The sequence below is a fragment of the Bubalus bubalis genome, chromosome 8 (assembly GCF_019923935.1).
Source record: "Bubalus bubalis isolate 160015118507 breed Murrah chromosome 8, NDDB_SH_1, whole genome shotgun sequence".
NCBI lineage: Eukaryota > Metazoa > Chordata > Mammalia > Artiodactyla > Bovidae > Bubalus > Bubalus bubalis.
Genome location: NC_059164.1, coordinates 107,602,944 through 107,630,599, shown reverse-complemented (window position 1 = coordinate 107,630,599; position 27,656 = coordinate 107,602,944). Strand labels below are relative to the sequence as shown.

General features: G+C 39.8%; 1 protein-coding gene across 9 annotated transcripts in view; it reads left to right on the top strand.

Annotated features, from left to right (window-relative positions):
• The window catches only part of TPK1 (thiamin pyrophosphokinase 1), a 386,269-nt gene that overhangs the window by 62,433 nt on the left and 296,180 nt on the right, over window positions 1–27,656 (top strand). For all 9 annotated transcript variants that reach the window (XM_044947010.1, XM_044947011.1, XM_044947012.1 and 6 more), the window contains one exon: window positions 27,419–27,490. In XM_044947010.1, the coding sequence (XP_044802945.1) occupies window positions 27,419–27,490 (72 nt within the window). The remainder of the gene's footprint in view (window positions 1–27,418; window positions 27,491–27,656) is intronic.

Below are 27,656 nucleotides of genomic sequence, written 5' to 3'. Positions count from 1 at the left end.
TTCAAAATGGACTGGTTGTATCTCCTTGCAGTCCAAGGGACTCTCAAGAGTCTTCTCCAACACCACAGTTCAAAAGCATCAATTCTTTGGCACTCAGCTTTCTTCACAATCCAACTCGCACATCCATACATGACCACTGGAAAAACCATAGCCTTGACTAGATGGACCTTTGTTGGCAAATAATGTCTCTGCTTTTCAATATGCTACTTAGGTTGGTCATAACTATTCCTCCAAGGAGTAAGCGTCTTTTAATTTAATGGCTGCAGTCACCATCTGCAGTGATTTTGGAGCCCCCAAAAGTAAAGTCTGACACTGTTTCCACTGTTTCTCCATCTATTTCCCATGAAGGGATGGGACCAGATGCCGTGATCTTCGTTTTCTGAATGTTGAGCTTTAAGCCAACTTTTTCACTCTCCTCTTTCACCTTCATCAAGAGGCTTTTCAGTTCCTCTTCACTTTCTGCCATAAGGGTGGTGTCATCTGCATATCTGAGGTTATTGGTATTTCTCCTGGCAGTCTTGATTCCAGCTTGTGCTTCTTCCAGCCTAGCGTTTCTCATGATGTACTCTGCATAGAAGTTAAATAAGCAGGGTGACAATATACAGCCTTGACGTACTCCTTTTCCTATTTGGAACCAGTCTGTTGTTCCATGTCCAGTTCTAACTGTTGCTTCCTGACCTGCATATAGGTCTCTTAAGAGGCAGGTCAGGTGTTCTGGTATTCCTATCTCTTTCAGAATTTTGGTTGTTTAAGGTAGAGTTAATCTTCACTTCCAGGGTCCACTTGTTCCCATTTCTCTGAGGCCAGTTCTTGGAATTGTGGCAGCTCATGTCCTGGGTACAATCTGGTCATCAAATAGTTAATGTCTCCACCTGGGATTTTAGTATCTCTAAGACAGCTCACAGAATATGGCTCAGGATATTATCTAGAGCCCTTGAGAAGGAACTCAAGGTCTTTGACTATGCTAACTACTACTACTAAGTCGCTTCAGTTGTGTCCGACTCTGTGCGACCCCATGGACTGCAGCCCACCAGGCTTCTCCATCCATGGGATTCTCCAGGCAAGAACACTGGAGTGGGTTGCCATTAAATGACTGCATTATTATTATTTAGTCTCCTTTGGCTGTTTTCCTTTGTTTCAGCATTTCTCACTTCTCTGATTAAACTTACTCTTTGACTAAAGTTGTCCACAGACAAAAAGTAGGCAGAGTACATGGTGAGGGGTGAGGACCATAGGGCCCTGCTCTGTTTCAGAAATACATATAGTTTTTTTTTCATATTTAAAGAAAATCAGGTTTTATCTTGAGCTTTGTATTAGCTGATGTGTTCTGTTCATTGCTTATTTTAGATACAATGTGCATTGAGAATAATTGGCTATGTAGTGGCATGGAGTAGTGTGTAAATTAACTAATATGGAAACCCACAGTAACCATAGTAACTGCTGTTACTTACAGTGAGTGTCTGCTCAATGGTCTATGCAAGTAAAACTATTTTTGTTTTCTTGGAAACCTTTCAGCATTTGTTGGGCCCCTGTGCACCAAGTCATATGTATGTATGAAGTAATTGGTATCTCCCATGCATTCTTTTGCATTTTCTCAATAACCCTGTGTACGAGACAGCAAAAGAGACACTGATGTATAGAACAGTCTTATGGACTCTGTGGGAGAGGGAGAGGGTGGGAAGATTTGGGAGAATGGCATTGAAACATGTAAAATATCATGTATGAAATGAGTTGCCAGTCCAGGTTCGATGCACGATACTGGATGCTTGGGGCTGGTGCACTGGGACGACCCAGAGGGATGGAATGGGGAGGGAGGAGGGAGGAGGGTTCAGGATGGGGAACACATGTAAACCTGTGGCGGATTCATTTTGATATTTGGCAAATCTAATACAGTTATGTAAAGTTTAAAAATAAAATAAAATTAAAAAAAAAAAAATATGTAGTTTCTTGTGAAATATTAACATACCCAGGATTTAGGAATGACCCATTTTTCTGGTTTATCTGGTCCTTTACTTTAAAAAAAAATGGTTTAAAGCACCCTTTTGTTGAGAAATTTTGGATATTAGATTAACTTTTTTAAAAAAGAAGTCATCCTCATACATAGAATTTTGAAGCAAATCAGTAGTTATTCTATGTATTTTTAGTTGATATTTATTGAGCTGGTACTTTTCCCTCCATTCTGTATAAGGCTGTTTGAAACAAGCTTAAAATCCTCTGTTCTTGAGAAGCATTCACTCCTGCTCAGCCTCTGGTGGGTTCTCTCTTTTTCTATGGGTTCTCAGAGACTTAACTTTTCTGTCTCATTATGTTGCCTTCATGAAATTGGGGTAACACTTGCACTCACAGTCAGCCAGGTGGTTATTCATGACCTGGTTGTATCCTTCTTTGGGTCATAATGGTAAACTCTGGCTTAGATTTGATGAAATACTACTGAAAAAAATCAAAACAGTATATTCATTTTATATAATTTCGGAAGCAATTTTAGAAGGTTGATAGAAGGAAAAGTTTCTCAAGAGGCAGGTCAGGTGGTCTGGTATTCCCATCTCATGAAGAATTTTCCACAGTTTATTGTGATCCACACAGTCAAAGGCTTTGGCATAGTCAATAAAGCAGAAATAGATGTTTTTCTGGAACTCTTGCTTTTTCGATAATCCAGCGGATGTTGGCAATTTGATCTCTGGTTCCTCTGCCTTTTCTAAAACCAGCTTGAACATCTGGAAGTTCATGGTTCAAGTACTGCTGAAGCCTGGCTTGGAGAATTTCGAGCATTACTTTACTAGCATGTGAGAGGAGTGCAAATTGTGCAGTAGTTTGAGCATTCTTTGGCATTGCCTTTCTTTGGGATTGGAATGAAAACTGACCTTTTCCAGTCTTGTGGTCACTGCTGAGTTTTCCAAGTTTGCTGGCATATTGAGTGCAGCACTTCCTGACCTGGCTCTTGAGAAACCTGTATGCAGGTCAGGAAGCAACAGTTAGAACTGGACATGGAACAACAGACTGGTTCCAAATAGGAAAAGGAGTATGTCAAGGCTGTATATTGTCATCCTGCTTATTTAACTTCTATGCAGAGTACATCATGAGAAACGCTGGGCTGGAAGAAGCACAGGCTGGAATCAAGATTGCTGGGAGAAATACCAATAACCTCAGATATGCAGATGACACCACCCTTATGGCAGAAAGTGAAGAGGAACTGAAAAGCCTGTTGATGAAAGTAAAAGTGGAGAGTGAAAAGTTGGATTAAAGCTCAACATTCAGAAAATGAAGATCATGGCATCTGGTCCCATCACTTTATGGGAAATAGATGGGAAAACAGTGGAAACAGTGTCAGACTTTATTTTTTTGGGCTCCAAAATCACTGCAGATGGTGACTGCAGCCATTAAATTAAAAGACGCTTACTCCTTGGAGGAAAAGTTATGACCAACCTAGGTAGCATATTGAAAAGCAGAGACATTACTTTGCCAACAAAGGTCCGTCTAGTCAAGGCTATGGTTTTTCCAGTGGTCATGTATGGATGTGAGAGTTGGACTGTGAAGAAAGCTGAGCGCCGAAGAATTGATGCTTTTGAACTGTGGTGTTGGAGAAGACTCTTGAGAGTCCCTTGGATTGCAAGGAGATACAACCAGTCCATTTTGAAGGAGATCAGCCCTGGAATTTCTTTGGAAGGAATGATGCTAAAGCTGAAACTCCAGTACTTTGGCCACCTCACAAGAAGAGTTGACTCATTGGAAAAGACTCTGATGCTGGGAGGGATTGGGGGCAGGAGGAGAAGGGGACGACAGAGGATGAGATGGCTGGATGGCATCACTGACTCGATGGACATGAGTCTGAGTGATCTCCGGGCATTGGTGATGGACAGGGAGGCCTGGCGTGCTGCGATTCATGGGGTCGCAAAGAGTCGGACACGACGGAGCAACTGAACTGAACTGAACTGAGAAGGAAAAGTACTAGTATAAAGAAGAAGCTTTACTTTGGTAAACAGGAGAACTTAAGACTGTGACACAACAGGACGCTAAAATGCCCTTTATCCTTGAGGTTCCTTCAGTTTTCTCATCTGTTTTCTGCTGCTTTGAAGGTTCATTAGGCAGCCCGTGAGTCTGCTGGAAGCTCAGTGGCTGTCGATGGGTTACTGAGAATCTCCCACTTAGCCTTTTCTGAGTTTTTCCTAAATCAAACTCCAGGTCTCAAACTTGCTGAGATTTGCATGAAGATTTGATATAGTACACAGGAGGAAACGTACATAGATATGGAAGTAGGTTAAGCACGGAGGCCTGGGTGGGAGAGTTTGGCTTTGTTCTGCCATTAAGTCAGTCATTTGCTTCTCAAGCCTTAGTTTTCCCTTGAGCAAAATGGAAAAAGTAATACAGAATTTCTAGCCATAATTTGCAGCTGTCTGGAAGGAAGAGATTTTCCTCTGTGATTGTAGGTTCTGGCTGACCTAAGAATTCAGTCGGCATGAGACGTTAACAAAAGTTTAATAGAAAAGAAAAGCACACAGACATTTAAGAACATGTGTACATGACAGAGATCCAGGCAAACTCACGGACATAGTTGAAGCCCTCATCTTAAACACCGTCCTCAACTGAAAACAAAAGATGTTGAGGGTGGAGAGTAGGTTATGAGAGGTTCCCAGGTTAAGCACAGTAAACGAAGGTGAAGCTGTTAGTGTGGATTTAGGTCATTGCCTTCGCCATCTCCATCAGTTGGGGTTTTTCCTCTTCCTGATACCTCTAGGAAGACAACCTTATACATGGAAAGTGGAAGTTGCTCAGTCGTGTCTGGCTCTTTGCAACTATGGACTATACAGTCTGTGGAATTCTCCAGGTCAGAATACTGGAATGGATGGCCTTTTCCTTCTCCAGGGGATCTTCCCAACCCAGGGATCGAACCCAGGTCTGCAGCATTGCAGGTGGATTAGTTACCGGCTGAGCCACAAGGGAAGCCCTTACAAATGGAGGTTTTCCTTATCAATGTCAGTGTTTCTTCAGAAGGGTTAAGTCCTGCTTGGTTTTTGGAGTTCTTCCCCTGTCTGCTCTTTCTTAGAAAATAAACAACTTAAAATAATTCATAGGTTGGGGTGGAAAATTCTGTTCTCCTACATAGGGGTTAAATGAAATAGTGAATATACGGTACTTCAATTTCTTGTGTTTTTTATGTTTGTGTTTAGTGAGCGCTTACGGAGCATCTCTGTGCCTGGTCCCAGCAGTGAGTAAGACAAAGCTCATGTCCTCCATGAGCATCTTTCCTAGTGGGGGAGAATATTCAGTGCCTGATACACATAATAAGCAGCTAGTAGATGTTACCGTGTTGTCAAAGAAGTTCTTATAACTCAGCTTATGTAACAGTAGAACTTGCTGCATAATAAAATCATGGCACCTTGTTATTCTCTTTCGGCTGTCAATACTTGGGGGAAAGGAGAGTTCTAATTATCTCCTCACACATCCTTACAATGACTCCTGCTTCATCAGGGCTCAGAGGAGGAAGTGCCAAGAATTTCAGATGACAGCTTGCTGCGTTGGCACTTACTATTCAGATGCTAATGGGATAAATTCTTTGGCTTTTATACTTGGGAGCAGATTTCATCTGTCTTCTTTAGATTTCATTCATAATCTTATTCACAAGTTCCTTGTAGCTTGTTAGAGAGGTCTGTAATTTTAGAAACCCTACATTCTGAATTATAACGGTGAAGACCATTATGAGTTGATTAGCAAAAAATAATGTTAAAAAAATTCCATTTTAACTTCAGCATGTCAAGTCTAAAGAAGACATTCACAAACTTACAGCTATCTGGAACACCTTGATTTTTCTCTTAAGCAATAGGGCCAATAATAGACATATCAGACTGGAGATTTAAAAAAAAACAAAAAACTATTATTTGAGTCTTTGGAATCTCTAGCTGAAATGATCAGAGAAGGGAAGATGATGATCATTATTACTTAAAATGGCCGAAAATATATTTTATTTCGAGGCTGCCACTTCTCTCTCTAGGGTTTTCTACCGTTGTTAACCTCTGTTAAAAGATAAACTGAGGCACATTAAAATTTTTAAGAGTTCATTTGAGCAGACAGCTCTTGGGCTCAGGCAGCCTCTGATCGGTTGTTAGGAGCAGTCAGTTGCCAGGTGCTGGGGGAAGAGCTTTAATAGGGGAGATAGAGAAGCAACACAAGGAAATGATCGATTGGTATTGCTTGTGCGGTTGTCTTATTTGCGAAAAGTCCAGTTGGGTGTTTGTGATTGGTTGTTCTTATGTTTAATTTTCTTATTTGAGGGTACCCTTATAGTTGACTCTGGCTTAGATTTGCATTTGCTTACGTAGGCTGTGAAGGCATTAGAGCCACCCCAGTCTCACGGCCTCCTTGTTTTACACATCTTTTCCCCATTCACAGTGTAGGCAACCTTTTTTGTGTGTTTGACTGTCTTTGAGTGCTAAGTCACTTCAGTTCTTTCCAACTCTTTGTGACTCTGTGGACTGTAGCCTGCCAGGCTCCTCTATCCATGTCATTTTCCAGGCAAGAAAATTGGAGTGTGTTGCCATTTCCTTGACCCCCTTTGGCATTTGGTATTTTCTCTGCCTGGAATGCCCCATCTCTTCTGCCCTGGGCATTCATACCCACCTTCTGACAGCTGGAGTGCATCTTCTGTGACCACCCTGTTCCCCTGGGGGATGCGTGTTTTCCCTCCTATGAGATCTCATTGTACTTAGCACATTGGGTTTGGTTGGTTTAATCTATTGTTCTTTGTGCTATTTGGGGACTTATTTTCCCTCTTTGGCCACAAAACATGAATCACCATCTTAATATCTTCAGTTCTTTCCTGGTATCCCCGGGAAATAATGGCTTTTAAATGTAAACATTCGTTTGTTAGAAAAGCAGAGAACAGGGTCATCATTCTCTATTAATATTCTAGTGTCTCTTATCCTGGCATCTAATTCCATAAGCTTTAATTGATTTATTTATAAACTAGATGCAACTCACAAATTTTCGTGACCTTGGTATAAACTAATAGGAAGGGTAGCTTAAATACTGGTTTTAATTGCAGCCATTAATTGTAAGATGCATGATTTTTTAGACATGCTGTTAAAAAGGGGAAAAAGAAGAACTGACAGTGTTAAGATACCACTGATTCTAAAATACATCCTGAATGCATCCTAAATTGCAGTTTAGAGATGCTAAAATGTGCAAAAATGTTCACTTTTAAGTCAGTGAAATGTGGTCATGTTATACCTTCTAAAAAGATTTAAGAAATCATCAAGGAACACAGTGAAAATTTGGTTTCCATTTAGTTTCCTTTCCTACATTTCCATTTTGGTAGATGTGTGTATCTACCAAAGTCTTTAAGGAAGGAAGTTGTCAAGTGCCCAATGTCTGGAAGTTGGAGGACTGATTTTTCAGAGCATCTGGGCACCCATCAGATTATCTAACTGCTTTCATAATATTAGACATAACTTACAAATAAACACAGTAAGAGAGTTGTAAGTGGAGTTGATCAGTCATGCCTATTCATAAAAATTTTGAATAAACTTATCGTGTTTGAAAAGTTTGAATTATAAGACATATTTATGAGAAACAGTACACATTGCCCTGCAAAAGGATTTGTAGCTAAAATTAACACTGATGCCTACTGAGAAATGAGTTGTTTTGCTTCAGTCTCATGTAATTGCTTGGTACAAAGGTCAATTGTAAGGGCATGAGGATTAGTTTCATTTCACTTGATTCATCTAATGTGTCAGGATTCGTCATATGCTTGGTGGAAATAAGGAAACCCTGGTGATGGTTTGGTTGTTCTTCAGGTTTCTTCCAGCTTTTTACATGTGTGCTGTACTTTGACAGCTGTTGATTGTTCTGTATTAATATTGGGGTCACAGAGGACTGTGGACATGGCACCAACTCTCCTACTTTGAGCTAATCTGCAGCGAAACAGTGGACTCAAGGATGAGGGAGTATAGTCTTATCTCAACCTCTGGCAACAATGAACTATTTAAATCTTAACTGTCTTCACTGGGCCTTGAGTTTTGATATTGCCTTTTTGATGGTGAGGTTAGAAATAATAGTACTCACCCTTTTCCTCTTCATGGACTCAAGTCTGTGACTTTCTAGTGCCATCGAAGTGGAATTCAGTTTGTAGCTGGTTTAGAACTGGACCATATGCCTCATTAAGTGAAGGGCAACCATAGTGAGCCTGCCCTGATTTGTTCTTTACATTAAAAAAAAAGTTCTAAGATTGTGTTTCTGTTTATACAGGGTATGGTGACATTAGAAGCAAGTTTTTAAGACACCGAAAGTCTTATAGATTAGTTGGGAAGAAATAGACTCACAGATATAGGAAACAAACAATAGTTACCAAATGAGAAAGCGGTGGGAAGGGGGTTCATTAAGAGTTTGGGATTAATATATACAGACTATTATGTATAAAATATATAACCAACGAGGACCTGCTGTATAACATAGGGAATTGTATTCTATAACTTTGTTGTAACCCATAATGGAAAAGAATCTCAAAAAGAATACATTATAGATATAGTCAAAAAGTTCGTTCAGGTTTCCACATAAGAGCTTACCAAACACCTGAATGAACTTGGTCGCCAACTCTGTTTGTATAACTGAATCGGTTTGCTTTGCACCTTAAACTAATACAACATTGTAAGCCAACTGTACCTCAATACATTTTTAAAAAAGTAAATCAAAAAATTAATTGGAAAGAAATATTTAGGACACTGTAAAATTATGATGGCTAGGTTTGTGTACAAATGTGTATGGCTAGTTTTAATGTAACTATTTTAATGATAAAAGAAACAGCACAATGAGTGGTTTTTAAAGTTTATGTTAGGAACAGTTATTTCATGACTTCTCTGTGCCAGGGCCTAGGCGAAATTTTGAAGAGAAAACAGAAAATTTTCTGTATACATGCTTAAAGTGTATCAGCTATTGTTGAGTGAGAAGCAGGTAACTATTATTAGCAAAAGGAATTAAATATTATGGTTTTTAGGTGAGAATGATTAATGGGATAAAAGGGAGAGACGTTGGAAAAAGAAAACATTTTCTTTTAAGTTGTGAATGATAAGAAGGTCCTTGCTGGAGGCAGAAAGCTGTTGGTTGAGAATTTACTTAATGTTTTGTGTCAGGCACCATTTTTGGCTGTGTGTGATAGCTTATTGAATCTTTCATTATTGTAGTCCACACTTGGTGGACTCAGATGTTAAATCAGTTACTCAAGTTTTCAAGTCGCACAGTCAATAAGTGACAGTATTGGGATTTGAATTATGTCTGTGTGATCCCAAAGCCCATGTTCTTAATCATTGCACTATTCTAGATGGCAGAAAGGGTGAAGGGAAAACCATGTGCAAAGACATGAAAACTAAAAGTGCCCATTGGATTTACAAAAGATGAGCTTGTCTAGATTTGCTTCCTGGACTAGAGCCTCAGTGTAGCTGAGATGATACCTTTAAAGCCAAGTCTCTGATATAGCCCCCTGCCCAACCAGGAGTTGCTCTTAAGCCATTGATTTATTAGCTCCATGTTAACTGAGCACCTACTGTGTACCAAGCATTTTCCATGGTGCTGGAGGTTCAGAAATGAGCATGACTTTGGCTTCAAAACTCAAGTATGGTCACGATACCATGATTTTCAGCTATGATGTCTTGTTTTGTGCATTTACCTAGAAAATTCCTTATGCCATCTTTAGATAAATTTATTCTTTGTATTTCATAGTTTTATAACTATATTTAAATATTTAAGTCTGTGTAAATATATACACCATCTCTAAACACACACACATACTATGCACACACATGCTGTGTACATGTAGTTTCATAACTCTCTTCTAGAATTAATTTCAGTGTGTGATTCGAGCCAGGGAATTAATAGCATCTTTCTCTTCAATTTTCTTCTAAGTAGGAGGTCCCTTCATTTTCCCTATTGAATTTTGCTGCTTTGATATTTCAGGTGGTTCATAATTTCAGTGCTCTAGCTCTTGACTTAAAAATGCATTATGCATGCTAATAAAATGCTTTGTTAAGTTCTATAAACAAATATTAATTTGTGAATAAATGAACAGAAATGCAGATTGCTTTAAGTAATTTGTGACTGGTACTGCTTCCTCCCTCTTCCCAACCATCCCACTTTTTCCAGCTTCTTCTTTTCTGATAGAAACATCATTTTGAGGTCTAGGCCCACATTTCCCAGTTTTCTAATCTTATATAATCTACTACCTTGTCTCACAAATTTTCCCTTTTACCTCCTTTTAAAAAAGCTTTTAAATAGTATGCAGACTTGATTCAAGCCTTTATATAATATAAAAGGAAATTCAGCAAAGTTAATAATTTCTTTCCCCCCTTTTTGTTCTCATTTTCCTAAGGTAATTGGTTTTAACGTGTTACACCTTTTTCTTGTTCATTTCTGGTAACTACTGATGAAGAGAAATGTTCTGTGTGAGAGAACTAGGAAAATACTAATAGCATTGGGAATTGGGACATGAGTAAATTCTTAAGTTTAACACTGATTTATAAAAATCTTACCCTAAGCTTTGAAGAGCAAATATTTTTTGAGTCCTCTACCACATATTTTAGTGGAGGAACGCCCCCTCCCCGGCCATTTTGCTCTTTGAAGTAGAGTAAATCGAGTCTCCCTTTGCTGTCCTGACAATCCTATTGTAAGTTACTTTTCCTAGCTTTGTAAAAGACTTTTAAATCTACTTAGTCTAATTAGCATAAGTTATTTGATAATTTGGCTCAGAAAGAAAGCTAGATAGTGTTCTACAAATTATCTGCTTTTAATTCTTACTCTGAAACCTCAATAATCTGCTATTTTAGTGCTTCTTACGTTCCAGTGTGATGTTTAAAGTTTGTTGACCATTGTCTTATTTGGGGTGGGGGACATTTTTTTTTCTTGAGCTCCAAAATCACCTTGGATCGTGATTGCAATTAAAAGACACTTGCTCCCTGGAAGGAAAGCTATGACAAACCTAGACAGTGTATTAAGAAGCAGAGACATCACTTTGCTGACAAAGGTCCGTGTAGTCAAAAGCTATGGTTTTTTCAGTAGTCATGTACAGATGTGAGAGTTGGACAGTAAAGAAGGCTGAGCACCAAAGAATTGATACTTTTGAACTGTGGTGCTGGAGAAAACTCTTGAGAGCTCCTTGGACAGCAAGGAGATAAAAACGAGTCAATCCTAAAGGAAATAAACCCTGAATATTCACTGGAAGGACTGATGCTGAAGCTCCAGTACTTTGGCCATCTGATGCAAACTGCCGACTCACTGGAAAAGACGCTGATGCTGGGAAAGATTGAAAGCAAAATGAGAAGGCGGTAGAGGATGAGATGGTTCAAGAGCATCACTGGTTCAGTGGACATGTATTTGAGCAAACTCTGGGAGATGGTGCTGGACAGGGAAGCCGGGACTGCTGCACTCCACAGGGTCACAAAGAGTTGGGCATGACTTAGTGAATGAACAACAACAACAACATTGCCTGGGAAGGATTCTTTTCTTTTGATCAGTTAAACTCATTTATTTTGCTTTTTTCTTTCTTTTTTTGATCTGAGTGAGAGTGTTTTATTTGTTTGTCCTGTTTTTTTTTTTTTTTTTGGTGCCAAATGCATAAGATATAAAAAAATTAAGAGATAAATCGTAATGCTCCCTCCTGGTTTTGTGCTCCCGCCAACAGTTTACCTCTTTGCTATTCTTGGCATTTACAGAAGTGCATGTTTATTGTCTTAAAAAGTTTTGCACACATGGTTGTGTAATATATCCATTTATTTGCTTTTCCTGTTTATTTTTATCTTGGAGGTTTTTTCCACAATAGATAATAATATGGAGCTGTTCCATTCTGTGGGACATAACAAAGCCCACTGCTAATATATTGTTTTCATTGTTTCTCTATTAAGAAGAAACAATTCTTGGATATTTTTGCTTATAGGCTATTTTGTGTAGGTGTCATTTCTATGAAAAAGGAAAAAAAAAAATAGAGAAACCTGACCTTTTCTGTTTTCTTCACCTGGACCTGCCCCTGACTGATGCCGATAAGGTTGTGTCAGAGAGCTTACCTGTTGACCTAGCATGCATCATTTGATGGTGGTCTCATGACTGTAGGCATTCCTCTTGAATTCTCTGAAAGCCCACGGTGTCCGTGGGATAAAAATGTGCACCTATTCTGAGATTTCCTCCTTGTGGATTGACTCTGAGTATAGAGGCCTCTGTGTGTGTAATCAGAATCAGTTACTGGTACACAGTTCTTCTGAGTTTAAATCTGTGCATTTTCATCTTTCAAAAGAACATACATAAAGAGCTCTGTTCAGAAGTATTTTTATTCCTTGGTTGTGTGCTATGTAATCAGTGTCAATTTGAGAAGGTAGTTGAAGGTGTTTAGTAAACTCTGAAACTCCAAATAAGTCAGTTTTCTCCTTACAAATTGTAGGTCTCAGAATATAATTCAGTGGCTTGAGTATGTCCCAATTTAGCTTGATTCGGACTTATTTTGATTATTAATATCGGTATGACTCGAGTCAGTTCTTTTTAAGGAATTTTAGAATAAAGAGGAGCAGTTTCCATATGGTCGTTATTTATTCATAGCTTTGTTATTAGTGAAGCCTACCAAACTTTGTGCATCTGTTCCCCGAATGGCTGTCACCAACTACGCAGACTCAAGCAGGGAGGCTAGAGAAAGTGTTAAAAGGGAGTGTTTACTGCCAGGGTGGACTCTTTTGAGCCTGTTTGATCCTCTTTCTATGGCTGGCCCGTGAAAGGGAGTCTGGGCTTCTGAAGGTGGTTGGAAACGTATTGAGGTGGCAGGAATAGCCTTAGGATAATACATAGGCCCCCTGTTTTAGAAGCACGTGCCAAACTTATATGGACTCTGCTTTCAGAAAACATTTTGAACTGACTCTTCAAGTGTGGGTTCTGTTGTGGGCCCAGCTGTCAACACATCAGAAGCAGTGTGATGGACTGAAATTTTCAGGACTTGATGATGAATCCTTAGGGTTACGCCATTACATTTCCAGCTTGCTGGGCAATGATCGATTTTCTCGATTGGCAGGGAACGTGGTTTCCTGGGGCCTGGGTCAGTGGGGCAAGCTGTAGTGGATGGAGCAGCTTTGAAGTGTGTCAGCAACTTGAAGTGTCAGTGTGCCGAGTGCAAGAACACAGCCTCCTTCCTGTGGGTTATAGTGAGGATGTTTATTGGGAACAAGAATATGGCTCACCTTGGCAAGGTTACCTTTTTATGTGTCCTGAAAGACTCAAAACTTTGTCAAACTTACCCTCCCTTCCCTATTTGCTCTGTTTCTTACACAGCAGAAGCTTATAGTAATTTTGAAATACAAACTGTTCTTTTTTAAAACACACATTTCTAGCATAGGTAGTCCTGCAAAAATTTACTGGGGCATTTTGTTTTTACTGGTGTAGTTTTACAGATGTTGTTTAGTCGCTAAGTCGAGTCTGACTCTGTAACCCCGTAGGCTGTAGCCCTAAAGGAAACTAACCCTGAATATTCATTGGAAGGACTGATGCTGAAGCTGAAGCTCCAATACTTTGCCCACCTGTTGCGAACAGCCAACTCATTGGAAAAGACCCCGATGCTGGGAAAGTTTGAAGGCAGGAAGAGAAAGTGAAAGTCGCTCAGTCCTGTCCGACTCTTTGCGACCCCATGGACTATATTTTTCTTCAGGCCAGAATACTGGAGTGGGTAGCCTTTCCCTTCTCCAGGGGATCTTCCCAACCCAGGGATTGAACCCATGTCTCCCGCATTGCAGGCAGATTCTTTACCACCTGAGCTATCAGGGAAGGGGATGACAAAGGATGAAATGATTGGATGGCATCACCGACTCAAAGGACATGAGTTTGAGCAAACTCCAGGAGGTGGTGAAGAACAGGGAAGTCTGGTGTGCTGCAGTCCATGAGGTTGCAAAGAATCAGACACAAATGAGCAACTGAATAACAACAATAGACTGTAGCCCTCCAGGTTTCTCTGTCCATGGGATTTCTCAGGCAAGAATACTGGAAGTGGGTTGCCATTTCCTTTTCCAGGGAATTTTCCCCACCCAGGAATGGAACCCATGTCTCCTGCATTGGCAGGCAGATTTTTTTTTACCACTGAACCACCAGGGAAGCCTAGTATTGACGATAGTCTTGAGTATAGGGACACAGAATCTGGAAAATAGGCGGGAAGATGGTGTCTTCAAAGCTTCTAGTGTGTATGCCTCTCTTCTAGTGTGAGGACGCCAATATCAGAAAAGTATCTCCTTTGAATCTGCTTTTAAATCACAGGTAAATTACTAGTGAATGCTGATATGGAACTAAAAAAAGGAGCATTCTGGATAGTCTAGGTCCTAATATTTCTCACAGGCAAGGTATCCTCAACTCTAGATATTTTGTATTATCGCAAGTCTTATAATCTATTCACCAAATATCAGCCAGATGGAAAGACAAAGCGTAATTTACACTAAAAAATACTTTTTGGCATCCTTTCTGTACATAAAATGTATTCCAAATGTTTGATACAATGGAAAATGGAAAAAGTCTCCAAAACAGTATGCTCAGTGAAAAGGCTATGATATATACAATAGATTATGAATATCCATGAACTGCTACTAGGAAAATCCCAACAAATAACCAAACTGCCATTTTTCAATGTCCCGTTAACTGAGAATGAATAAAATGTTAAAAAATTTCAGGCTAACTGCGTATTAGAAAGAACTTAGAGACTTCCTTGGTTTTCCAGTGGTTAGTTTTATAGTAAGATTACCAAACCTGGATGTACTCATTCCTGCTACAGGGAGCTAATGCTCTTAGGGGGAAATGGATTTAACACATTTAGGACCTATTTACACTTAGAATCTGAAAGCTCAGACGACAGTAACTGGATATAGTCTCAGGTCTACAGCACTCAGTGGGATATTATTAAAACGATCTCTTTCTTCCCTAAATAGGTGCTAAATGTAAATACTCATTTAACTTTAGAAGACTTCATCCATTCTCATAGGAAATATCTCAGAGCTCTTCAATTTTGTGGTTGTACTTCTGCAGACCGTCTCCAGTTTCTTTTGGTGTGTGAGTGTGTTACAGTGGTCAAAATACCATTTTGCTGTTTCAAGGCAAGATGATCAGTTTTGTTGCTGTCTTTTCTAGTGTCCTTACTGGAATATTATGTATAAAATGCATTTAAGAGTAGTGTTGTGGGTCCCAGGACTTAGAAAGAGTCATTGTATTTTATAAGGGTGGTATTTCATTCTGTGAGGAATTGTATTGTGTATTGAAGACACTGGTTCCAGGCAAATTGGGGGGAGTCACTTGATTGTTAGAATAGCTGACGTCAGCTTATTGGGCCTGAAGTCAGAGTTGGATGACCTACTCAGAAAATACATGTAGAGTGCTTTCTATGAAAATGAGGAGTAAGCAGCAAAGAAATTGAAAGGTGTGTCCTGTCAGGAAAAGCGCCAATAGAGGGCGTATCCTGAGAAGTCCCTGGTAGCTCAGTCGGTGAAGAATACACCTGCAATGCAGGAAACTCCGGTTTGATCCCTGGGTCGAGAAGATTCCCTGGATAAGGGAATGGCTACTCACTGCAGTATTCTTGCCTAGAGAATTCCTTGGACAGAGGAACCTGGTGGGCTACAGTCCATGGGGTTGCAAAGAGTCAGACATGACTGAGCAACTAAACCCCACCACCTGAGACAGTGAAGGGAAGAGTATGTTTCAGGAACGATATGAGAAGTGGTCTGTTCTGTTATGCCACTAAGACATGTTGGACAGTATGAGACTTGGGATTTAGCTTGTTGAATTTTTACACCAGGAGGTCATCAGTGACCCTGGCAGTAGTTCTTTTCAGGAGATGCTGGGATCAAAATCTCACCGAAGTAGGTTTTGCTCAAGAATGAAGCAGAGAAATAGGGTGGAAGCTGAAGATATAGGGAAGAGGGACCATGTAACTTATCATCCAAACCAGGACACTGCCTATGGAAGAGGGCACAGTTTATTATTATGCTTATGTATCTAAATTGTATTGAATGGTCACTCTTAGTCTGGGCGGGCAAGAGAGATTTCTAAGGAACCATTTCTTTGTCTCTATGTTTTCTGTCTCTGAAGCAATTTCTTACTTTTTATGACTTACCAATTCTTAGTCTGTTGGTAATTTGAGTATTTTAATAGACTTTGGTATGGAATATTTGTTCAGAACTTTTTAATAGTTTTGCTTTGTCTACATGCAATTTATTTCCTCAATGAATTGACAGTTTGGATTTCCCTTTGCACACTTAAAAAAAGAACCTTGCTTTTATATCTAGAAGTTTGTGCAATATAAAAAATGAAATTCAGTGCCCTAGAGTTTCCATTGTTTAATTGAAATACTTTTAGGGATGAGAGATTCATAATAATGGTCTTTGGTTCTCTGACAAAATAACTATTATGTATAATGACTGGCTTGTGTTTTGGCTAGTATAGATTTTATCTGAGCTCCAGTATTTTTAAAAAACAGATCCTAAACCCTAGATAACTTGGTAATGCCTTTCAGTAAATCATTTTTCTATTGTAAATTATATTTTATTTCAATGTATTTTCATTTAGAGTAGTGGTGTTCAATCCTTTTTTGATCTCATACCATGTTAGCTAAAGAAAAAAGCAACCAATTTATGTTTATTTATAAAATAATTGCAAATGATTATCATTGTGATATATATACACATTTTTTTAAGACAACAGCAATTAAAAAGTGAGATAAAGATGAAATGGACAGTATTTTAAAATAATGTTGCTATTATGATGGCTTTCTTCTATCATTAGCTTGAGGCACTGGACCAGTGGTTCTCAACTATGATTGCCTACAGGGGCTTCCCTGTAGCTCAGACGGTAAAGAATCTGCCTATAGTGCAGGAGACCTGTGTTCAATCCCTGGGTCTGGAAGATCCTCTGGAGAAGGAAATGGAAATCCTCTCCAGTATTCTTGCCTGGATAGAAGAGCCTGGTGGGCTACAGTCTGGGGTTGCAGAGTCGGACATGACTGAGTGACTAACACTGCAGTACAATATTAGACTCTCTTACAGTGCTTTTTAAAAAAATCATGACACTCATGCCCTTCTGCAGATACATTGAGTCAGAAGCTCTAGGAAAGGTGATTGGCTTGTTGTTTGATCTTTGATTCTGATATAAAGGGAAGTTGCGATCACTGTTGTATATACTTATGGGTAAATACTTCGCTTCCTCTCTCCTCCTTCCTTTACTCTTTCCGTCCTCTTTCTTTCTCCTCTCCTTTCTCTCTTTACTTCCCTCCTTTTTCCTTCCTTCCAGTAAGTTCTGGCCAGGACTAATTAGATTATATTTGAAGCTTGTTAAGAGAGAATCCCTTGGACTGAGGAAGCTTGTGGGCTACAGTCTATGGGGTCGCAAAGAGTCGGGCACAACTGAGTGACTAAATAACAAAGTTTACTTCTAGAAGTTACCAGTTTGTCCAGTTTCTTGTATGATGCTTTCACAGAATTTGTATTATCTTCAATATGTTTTAAAGAATATTTAAAACTACTTAGTTCAGTTCAGTTGCTGAGTTGTGTCCGACTCTTTGCGACCCCATGGATTGCAGCATGCCAGGATTCCCTGTCCATCATCACCTCCTAGAGCTTATTCAGATTCATGTACATCGAGTTGGTGATGCCATCCAACCATCTCATCCTCTGTCGTCCCCTTCTCCTGCTTTCAGTCTCTCCCAGCATCTGAGTCTTTTCAAATGAGTCAGTACTTTGCATCAGGTGGCCTAAGTATTGGAGTTTCAGCTTCAGCATCAGTCCTTGCAATGAATATTCAGGACTGATTTCTTTTGGGATGGACTGGTTGGACCTTGCAGTCCAAGGGACTCTCAAGAGTCTTCTCCAGCACCACAGTTCAAAGGCATCAATTCTTCAGCACTCAGCTCTCTTTATAGTCCAACTCTCACATCCATACATGACTACTGGAAAAACCATAGCTTTGACTAGATGGTCCATTGTTGGCAAAGTAATGTCTCAGCTTTTTAATATGCTCTCTAAGTTGGTCATAACATTTCTTCCAAGGAGCAAGCGTCTTTTAATTTCATGGCTGTGGTCACCATCTACAGTGATTTTGGAGCCCCCCAAAATAGTCTCTCATTGTTTCCACTGTTTCCCCATCTATTTGCTATGAAGTCATGGCACTGGATGCCATGATCTTTGTTTTCTTGAATGTTGAGTTTTAAGCCAACTTTTTCACTCTCCTCTTTCACTTTAATCAAGAGGCTCCTTAGTTCTTCGCTTTCGGCCATAAGGGTGGTGTCATCTGCATATCTGAGGTTATTGATATTTCTCCCAGCAATCTTGATTCTAGTTTGTGCTTCATCCAGCCCAACGTTTCTCATGATGTACTCTCTGCATATAAGTTAAATAAGCAGGGTAACAATATACAGCCTTGCTGTACTCCTTTCCCAATTTGGAGCCAGTTTGTTGTTCCATGTGAAGTTGTAACTGTTTCTTGTTGACCTGCATACAGATTTCTTTGGAGACAGGTCAGATGGTTTGGTATTCCCATCTCTTCAAGAATTTTCCACAGTTTGATGTGATCCACATGGTCAAAGTTTTGGTATAGACAATAAAGCAGAACTAGATGTTTTTCTGTAATACTTCCAAGGCGAGCCGTTCAGTATCCCTCTAATCCAAGTCTATGCCACAACCAGTAATGCTGAAGAAGCTGAAGTTGAATGATTCAGTGAAGACCTACAAGATCTTCTAGAACTAACACCTAAAAAAGATGTCCTTTTCATTATAGGGGACTGGAATGCAAAAGTAGGAAGTCAAGAGATACCTAGAGTAACAGGCAAATTTGGCCTTGGAGTACAAAACGAAGCAGGTCAAAGGCTAATAGAGTTTTGTCAAGAGTACGCACTGGTCATAGCAAACACCCTTTTCCAACAACACAAGAGAAGACTCTAGTCATGGACATCACTAGATTGTCAATACTGAAATCAAATTGTTTATATTCTTGGCAGCCAAAGTGCAGAAGCTCTGTACAGTCAGCAAAAACAAGACTGGGAGCTGACTGTGACTCAGATCATGAACTCCTTATTGCCAAGTTCAAACTTAATTGAAGAAAGTAGAGAAAACCACTAGACCAACCAGGTATGACCTAAATCAAATCACTTATGATTATACAGTGAAAGTGGGAAATAGATTCAGTGAAGTAGATCTGATAGACAGAGTGCCTGAAGAACTGTAGACAGAGGTTTGTGCCATTCTACTGGAGGCAGTGATCAAGACCAATTCCCAAGAAAAAGAAATGCAAAAAGGCAAAATGGCTGTCTGAGGAGGCCCTACAAATAGCTGTGAAAAGAAGAGAAGCTAAAGGCAAAGGAGAAAAGTAAAGATATACCCATTTGAATGCAGAGTTCCAAAGAATAGCAAGGAGAGATAAGAAAGCCTTCCTCAGTGATCAATGCAGACAAATACAAGAAAACAATAGAATAGGAAAGACTAGAAATCTCAAGAAAATTAGAGATAACAAGGGAACATTTTGGAAGAAAAATTATGACCAACCTAGACACCATGTTAAAAAGCAGAGACATTACTTTGCCAACAAAGGTCCATTTACTCAAAGCTATGATTTTTCCGTAGTCATGTATGGATGTGAGAGTTGGATTATAAAGAAAGCTGAGTGCCAAAGAATTGATGCTTTTGGACTGTGGTGCTGGAGAAGACTCTTGAGAGTCCCTTGGACTGCAAGGAGATCCAACCACTCCATCCTAAAGGAAATCAGTCCTGAATATTCATTGGAAGGACTGATGTTGAAGCTGAAACTACAATACTTTGGCTACTTGATGTGAAGATCTGACTCATTTGGAAAGACCCTGATGCTGGGAAAGATTGAAAGCAGGAGGAGAAGGGGATGACAGAGGATGAGATGGTTGGGTGGCATCACCGAGACAATGGACATGAGTTTGAGTAAACTCTGGAGGTTGGTGATGGACAGGGAAGCCTGGTGTGCTGTAGTCCATGGGGTCGTTGGACACAACTGAGCAAGTGAACTGAAGGGAACATTTCATGCAAAGGTGAGCAAAGTAAAGGACAGAAATGGTAGAGACCTAACTGAACCAGAAGATATTAAGAAATGGTGGCAAGAATGCACAGAAGAACTATACAAAACAGATGTTCATGACCCGGGTAAACACAATGGTGTGATCACTCACCTAGAGCCAGACATCCTGGAATGCAGAGTCAAGTTGGCCTTAGGAAGCATCACTACAAACAAAGCCAGTGGAGGTGATGGAATTTCAGTTGAGCTATTTCAAATCCTAAAAAATGATGCTGTGAAAAAGTGCTGCACTCAATATGCCAGAAAATTTGGAAAATTCAGCAGTGGCCACAGGACTGGAAAAGGTCAGTTTTCATTCCAGTCCCAAAGAAAGGCAATGCCAAAGAATGTTCCAACTTCTGCACAATTGCACTCATCTCACATGGTAGCAAAGTAATGCTCAAAATTCTCCAAGCCAGGCTTCAACAGTACGTGAACTGTGAACTTCTAGATGTTTAAGCTAGATTTAGAAAATGCAGAGGAACCAGGGATCAAATTGCCAACATCCATTGGATCATCCAAAAAAAAATCTACTCAGCCATTTGGTAAAGATTAGTTTGTTTTGTTGTTCGGTGCATCAGTCCTGTTGCTCTTTGCGTCCCCATGGACTGCAGCACGCCTGGCCTCCTCTCCTTCACTTTCTCCCGGAGGTTGCTCAAACTCATGTCCATTGAGTCAGTGATGCCATCCAACCATCTCGTCCTCTGTCCTCCCCTTCTCCTGTCTTCAATCTTTCCCAGCATCAGGGTCTTTTCCAAGGAGTCAGTTCTTTGCATCTGGCCAAAGTATTGGAGTTTCAGTTTTCAGCATCAGTCCTTCCAGTGAATATTCAGGACTGATTTCTTTTAGGATGGAGTGGTTGGATCTCCTTGCAGTCCAAGGGACTCTCAAGAGTCTTCTCCAACACCACAGTTCAAAAGCATCATTTCTTTGGTGCTCAGCTTTCTTTATGGTCCAACTGTCACATTCGTACATGACTACTGGAAAAACCTCCTAATAAGCTGAATAAATGAGGGAAATGAAGGTGAACTGCTGCTGCCATTGTGTGGGGCTCACTTTTTTTTCCCTTAGGTGATCTCATGGGTCATTTCTAAGCCATGACCCCCTACTGTAAGGACAAGTGAGGTTCCAGTGCCAGTCTGGTTAGTAACTAATACTGTGTTAATTTCTTACTAATTAAAAAAATGCTAACCCTTTCACTGTTCAGTTGGATGACTGTTTTAGATAATTGTATCAGAGATGTGAATAGGATCTAGCTCTCTGTATAATCCAAATAATTTTTATTCTCAGAGATCTGAAATAAAAAAATTGCTTTTCTTGAGATTTGCTATTGTCTTTTTATTTTTCTTAATAGAAAATATTGATGTAATTATTTTCCAAAGATGAAATAGAACAATCTTTGCCTTCTGATGCAGTGTCCCCCCCCCCCCCCCCCTTGGATTTATACATGAAGTCCAGAAACACTTTTGGGCTCTATTTATATGACAGTTATGTTCTATGGAATAATTGTGGAATGACTATTTTATGGAATAATTTTCAGTTCTGTTTTTTCCCTAGCCCCAGGGTGTTAAAAAAAATTAAGACTTTATTTTTTAAAAAACAGCTTCATATTTATAGACAAATTGAGAAGATGGTAGAAAAAGGTTCCTATGTATCCCCCTATTTTCCCATTTATCTGCACCTTCCATCAGTATGGAGTGTTACAATTAGTGAACCCATATTGACATATTATTATTAGTTCCATAGCTTATTCAGATTTCCTTAGTTTTTACCTAATGACCCTGTTGTGTCCCAAGGTTTCATTCAACCTACAGTATTACGTTTAATCGTCATGTCTCCTTGGGAACCTGTTGGCTGCGGCAATTTCTCAGATTTTCCTTGTTTTTGTTGACCTCAGCGGTTTTGAGGTGTATTGAGCAAAGACTCTGATGCTGGGAGGGATCAGGGGCAAGAGGAGAAGGGGAAGACAGGATGAGATGGCTGGATGGCATCACTGACTCGATGGACGTGAGTCTGAGTGAACTCCAGGAGTTGGTGATGGACAGGGAGGCCTGGCGTGCTGCGATTCACGGGGTCACAAAGAGTCGGACACGACTGAGCGACTGATCTGATCTGATCTGATTGTAGTATGTGTCTCTGTTAAAATTTTCCTGAGTTATTTTTCTTGATTAGACTGGGGATATGGAATTAGGAGAAGAAGATAAAGAGATAGAATGCTGTTTTCATCATCCTGTTTATGACTGCTGATGCTGACCTTGATCCCCTGACCGAAGTGGTGTTGGTCAGGTTTCTCCTCTGTAAAGATTTCCCCCTGTTTTTGTAGCGTACACTCTTTGGAAGGAAACTTCTCTGTGCAGCCCATACTACACAGAGCCCACAACTGCGCTTCCACTCTTTAGGATGGAGTATCTCCTTAAGTAAATAGTGATTTCTTTGGAATTCTTCTGCTTGGGATATATGTTTATTTCCTCCTATTTTATTAATTAAGTTAGTCATTTTTGTTGTATCAGTATTGAGTCATGAATTTTTATCTTTATACTTGGGGTTGTTAGCCAAAACTATTTTATTGCTTAAGCTGTTCCAGTTTTGACCTTTGGGCTATTGGGAGCTCTTTGAATTTTCCCTTACACCCCTTCGGCATACTTCCATCAATGTGGCTGTCTTGTTTTTTGGGTTTTGGGGGCAGTGCTTCCTTACTCCCTGGCACTATCTTATGGTTCAGGCTTGTCTTATGAATTTCCTTTCTCCCAATCACAAAACATAGAATCAGCCATTTCTTCTAAGAAGCAGGTGTTTCTTTGTTGTTTTCATTTTAAATAATAAAAGTAAGGAGAGAGCTACCTAAGAATGAAAGTGAGTTGGCATGCCCCTCCCACCTTTCTTACCTTCTGAACTTGTCCTTCAACTAGTCCTTAGCCATCAGAGGACCTCTTTGCTTTTTTAGCTCAAGGCTGATGATTTCATCTCATTTTTGATTGTCCTTTTCATGTCATGAACTTGGACTCGTGTATGTTGCTTATGCCCTTAGCCAGTCAGTCATGTCCGACTCTTTGCAAGCCCATGGAATGTAGCCCCCCAGACTCCTCTGTCCATGGGATTTCCCAGGCAAGAATACTGGAGTGGGTTGCCATTTCCTTCTCCAGGATCTTCCCGAGCCATGGATTGAACCTGCATCTCCTGTGTCTCCTGCATTGCAGGCGGATTCTTTACCCACTGAGCCATAAACTTGGACATTTGTACTTAATTCAGAGTTTCCAGGCAACTTGGAGTACTTTGGCTTTGAGCCATCCAGGATCAGGGGTTTTCCATCGTCTATAATTGAAATCCCTTTGAGAAAGCAAATCAAGTATTTTGACTTATCCTGTATTTCTCTTTGAGAGAGAATGACTCATTCTCCTCAGAATGAGGGGAATGACTTAGTACATTTGATTTTAAAAGTTGTCATTTTTACAGCATAAGGAAGACATTCTTCCTAGCCTTTCTCTTAAGTCTTTTTGTACCTCCTAGAGATAGCATCAGTGTGACAACTTGAGAAATATTGGATTGGCCATTAGATGGTACAGAAAAACCTGAACGAACTTTCTGACCAACCCAGTACTTGATATAAGACTGTTAGTTTCTTTACTGCTATGGTCCTAACTATTTTTCTAAATTCCTACACATTTAGAGTCAGGAGTTAAGGGCACGTGGTTCAGTGTCTGAGGCTGATGTGGACTTCTCTCTGCATTGAGATTCTCTCATAGCCTATTTAGAAATAGTGGGTGGTATGGGTACTACATTGTCTGCAGCCTAGTAGGGACTAGTAACCATAAGGGTTTTGAGGGTAAAATAAATGCCAAACAGAGGAGTCTAGATTAGAAGAGTAAAGAGTATCAGATCCTAGTACCTAAGGATCTTTATGCATAGAACCAGATTAACATAGCTGTTATGTATAGAAATAGTTGGAGGAGTTAATTTTTGGATAACATCATTAGCAAACTGTACTATACATTTTCAGATGTCTCCGTTCTTTTCAAAAATGCTTTCACAGATAACGCCTTAATGAAAGTATGGGTTTTAGAGGAGCAGTAAGGTGGATAATAATGCTTTTCCCCTTCATCAGATTGTTCTTTGAGCCACAAAAATACTGAGTTCATATATCAAAGAATCAGTGACATAAAGCAGTTTGCTCCTTCACTTACACATACATGCAATATTGTTGAATGCCTCCTTTAGCAGTGCAGACCTTGCCAAAGATTAAAGGACCATTGGTTTATCCTAGCTATTAGCTCCTTGCCATTAACGTCGTATCAAGCACTTACAGGCTATCAGTCTCTTATCCCTGTTGAATAAATTAACGAGTTGAAGTCTTCCTTCCTGTGTTTTGATGCTTGCCTGCTTTGTCTTTTCCAGTTTCTCTCTTGATCATCTTTACCTTAACCCAGTGAAGACCATGATCACCTCATTAATTAAAATTCAGTTTCTGTCTACAGAATAACAACCCCAAGGATTATTGACTTAAAGTAGGAGTTTAGTTTTTTTTCTCGTATAAAAGAAGTCTGGAGTCAGGCATTGAAGTGCTGGCACAGAGGTTTCATGGAGTCATCAGGGACCCAGGCTCCAGCCTGTTGTTGTTCTTTGCATCCCAGGTGGCTGCTAGACTGTTGTTCATTCATCAGTCTTGCTCCAGATGGCAGAATGGAAGAAAAACAGAAGAAAAAGCCCTCACCACCCCACTTTAAGGAGACTCCCTAAAAGTAACATATCAGGCTCCTTTATACATTTTCTTGGCCAGAACTTAGTGCTATGACTATGTTTTGCTGGAGAGAATCTAAGAGATAGTTTTTCATCTGGACAGTAATATTTCCAGTAAAACAAAAAAAGCCAGAAAGTCAAAGCAAAAACCCAAACTGAAACCACAAAAGCCCCTCAGGATTATGTTGTTGAATAAGAGGAGGAGGAATGTTGTGCAGTAATCACTCGTTTTTGCCACTATCGTTCACTCTGATGCAGCCCAAAAATGCCTCCTGGCTTCCCCTCACCTCTGGACAAGTGATTTTGCCAGTTCTCCAACCAGCCGTCATCACCATCTTGTTTACACCGACTCCTGTTTCAACATCCCAGAATGGGTGGGAAAAGTCCTGAATTTGAGACAGATCTGATGTCCTGTGTCTGCTAGTTGACCCCAACTGAATTCTTATTTTTAAACCTGTGGATATTCAGCTCCTGTAGTCCATTTCTTGCAGTTATTTTTGATGTCCATTCAACTTTCATATTTTGACTTTGTTCTTGTTTATTTTCTTATGAGGAAATCAGTCATCCTCTGCCTCTATCTCGCTTTCCTGTATCGCTGTGATAGATCATCCTTTGCTTCAGTCTCAATACCTGTTTTTACCAATAGTATGTAAGCCTTTGGGCCGGGGGCGGGGGCGGGGGGGGGGCGGTGGGGGGGGTATGTTAATTCACAAAGGAGACTGCTTTGTGCTCTATAAATACCTGTTGAATGAATGAATGAATCCTTTCCCTTCTCTCTCTTACTTCCCTCTTCCTAATTAGAATACAGTATATTCTATATTTATAATACTTTCTCTGGACTTTGCTGCCTTTTTTTCCCCTATTTCTCACAATTCACTTTTTTATTTAAGAAGAGGCATCTCACAGTTTTCTCACTCCTTGTTCTCTTTACTGTCCTCTGAATTTTCAGACTTTGCTTTGACATTTTCGCCCCCTTGTTAGCCTTTTCTCATTGTCCAGTCTCTTTCATGCTGCATTATTGATGCCACATTCTTGGATATACTCTTAGTTCTTTTACCTTTGTAGCTGTTTCTTCTATATTTCCTTTGTTGACGTCCTTCTGCTCTGTAACACTGAGCAAAATATGACGATTTATGTTTGCAATTTGTTCTTTTCTCTCTCTGCCCTTTCTTTGCAGTATCTCAGCTGCATGTCTGCACTTTGACCTTCGTCTGTCATTTCTGTATGGCTGATCCTCCAGTATACATAAATTGCTTTTACTGCTCATTTCTGCATCACTCTTAAATACTTCCTGGATGCCAGGACTGAAATTTCTCTGTCGTTGTAAAGAGCATGTGTAAAATTTGGAATGTTAGGATACATGTCTCAGGTGCCCATCACTAGGATGTTGCCTCCTAAACTTTCCATGGTAACAGTCCTATCGGCAAAGGATAGCAGCTTCCTGTGCGTTGTCTTTTCTGTCTGGAATGCCCTTTTCTTTGTTCTGGCCGGCTGTCTTTTTAAGGTCAAGTTCAGAGATCTGCATATCACCAAGCTTTCTAGGATGACACCAGACCTTACTGACTTTCTAGGCTTTGAACTTCTGCCACATTCATTTATCTGCTGCCTGGCACTCCTCCTATCCTTGTGTGGTACTGTATGTGGAATAAATCGTCTTTATTATAAATGTCTTATCTTGCAGATACCCTGTAATCTTATTCCTCTTTGTACTCCTAGTGCTCGATATATAACCGGCGCTTAATAACATTTGCCGTGGATGATGGCCTCCCCTTTTCATTTCCTTATCTTGATCCATTTCTAGCACTGAGGTTGCTTAAAAAACAATTAATTTTTCTTATCACCAAACAAACATTTCTTTTCCATAAATGAAATGAAGTGCTCGGACTGAGCTGAATTACAGATTTTCAGCCAGCCTCATTGTGTTCTGCTTTGCACTTTTTACAGTACGTTATAAAAAGCTTGAAGTGATTGTTGGAGAAGTAACTTTTCTCCATCTTTCTTGGTCTTTTGACTGTCATCTAAAAAGTGGGAATAAAAGAGTCATGAAAAGAGCTAGTATGATCTTGTGGAAATAAAGTTTTCCATGGGTGAGTTCAAGTGGGGCTGAGGGAGAGGTTGAGAGGGAAAGAGAGACTGTAACTAAATGAGGATGAAAGTGCATGTAAAAGGCCACACCCGTTAGACTCAAGCAGCTTGGCAGCATCCAGGTGATACCAGACCAGCCAGGTCGAAGGCTACTTGTAGCAAAGTGTTGTGTATTTCATAAGGATAGGAATTCACCTCAGGGGCATGTTTGCTGTGCGCCCCTACAAAAAGAAGCATTTGTTGTTGTTCAGTCGCTAAGTTGTGTTCAACTCTTTACAGCTTCATGGGCTGCAGTTGCTTTTATGATGAACTATATTTTAATAATAAATTCCTCAGCAATATAGTGATGTGATGGACACATGGAATAAAGTAGATCCAGTTTACCTACGGTGTCTTTTAAAATCCAGGTATAAGAAATCAGCTGTGACTAAAATTTAGCTCTGTATAGACTTAAAACCCAAACTAATAAGAGTACAATTCCAGACTCAAATTAGGGAACACAAGACTTAACTTCACTTGTTTACTTGATTTTGCTTTTTTCCCACAGGGAGTTTGAAATACTGCCTTGTGATTCTGAACCAGCCTTTGGACAAATGTTTTCGTCATCTTTGGCACAAAGGTAACCTTAATTAACATTTATATTTCTTTGCTTTCTTACTCTCCTTTGGACTAATGTGACGGTTAAGTATCCCAGAAACCAGGTGGACTACTAAAAAGTGGAATTTATAATATGCTGATTTAATTATTGAGTTATCAGAAGATGTTATTACTGCTTCTCTGCTTCT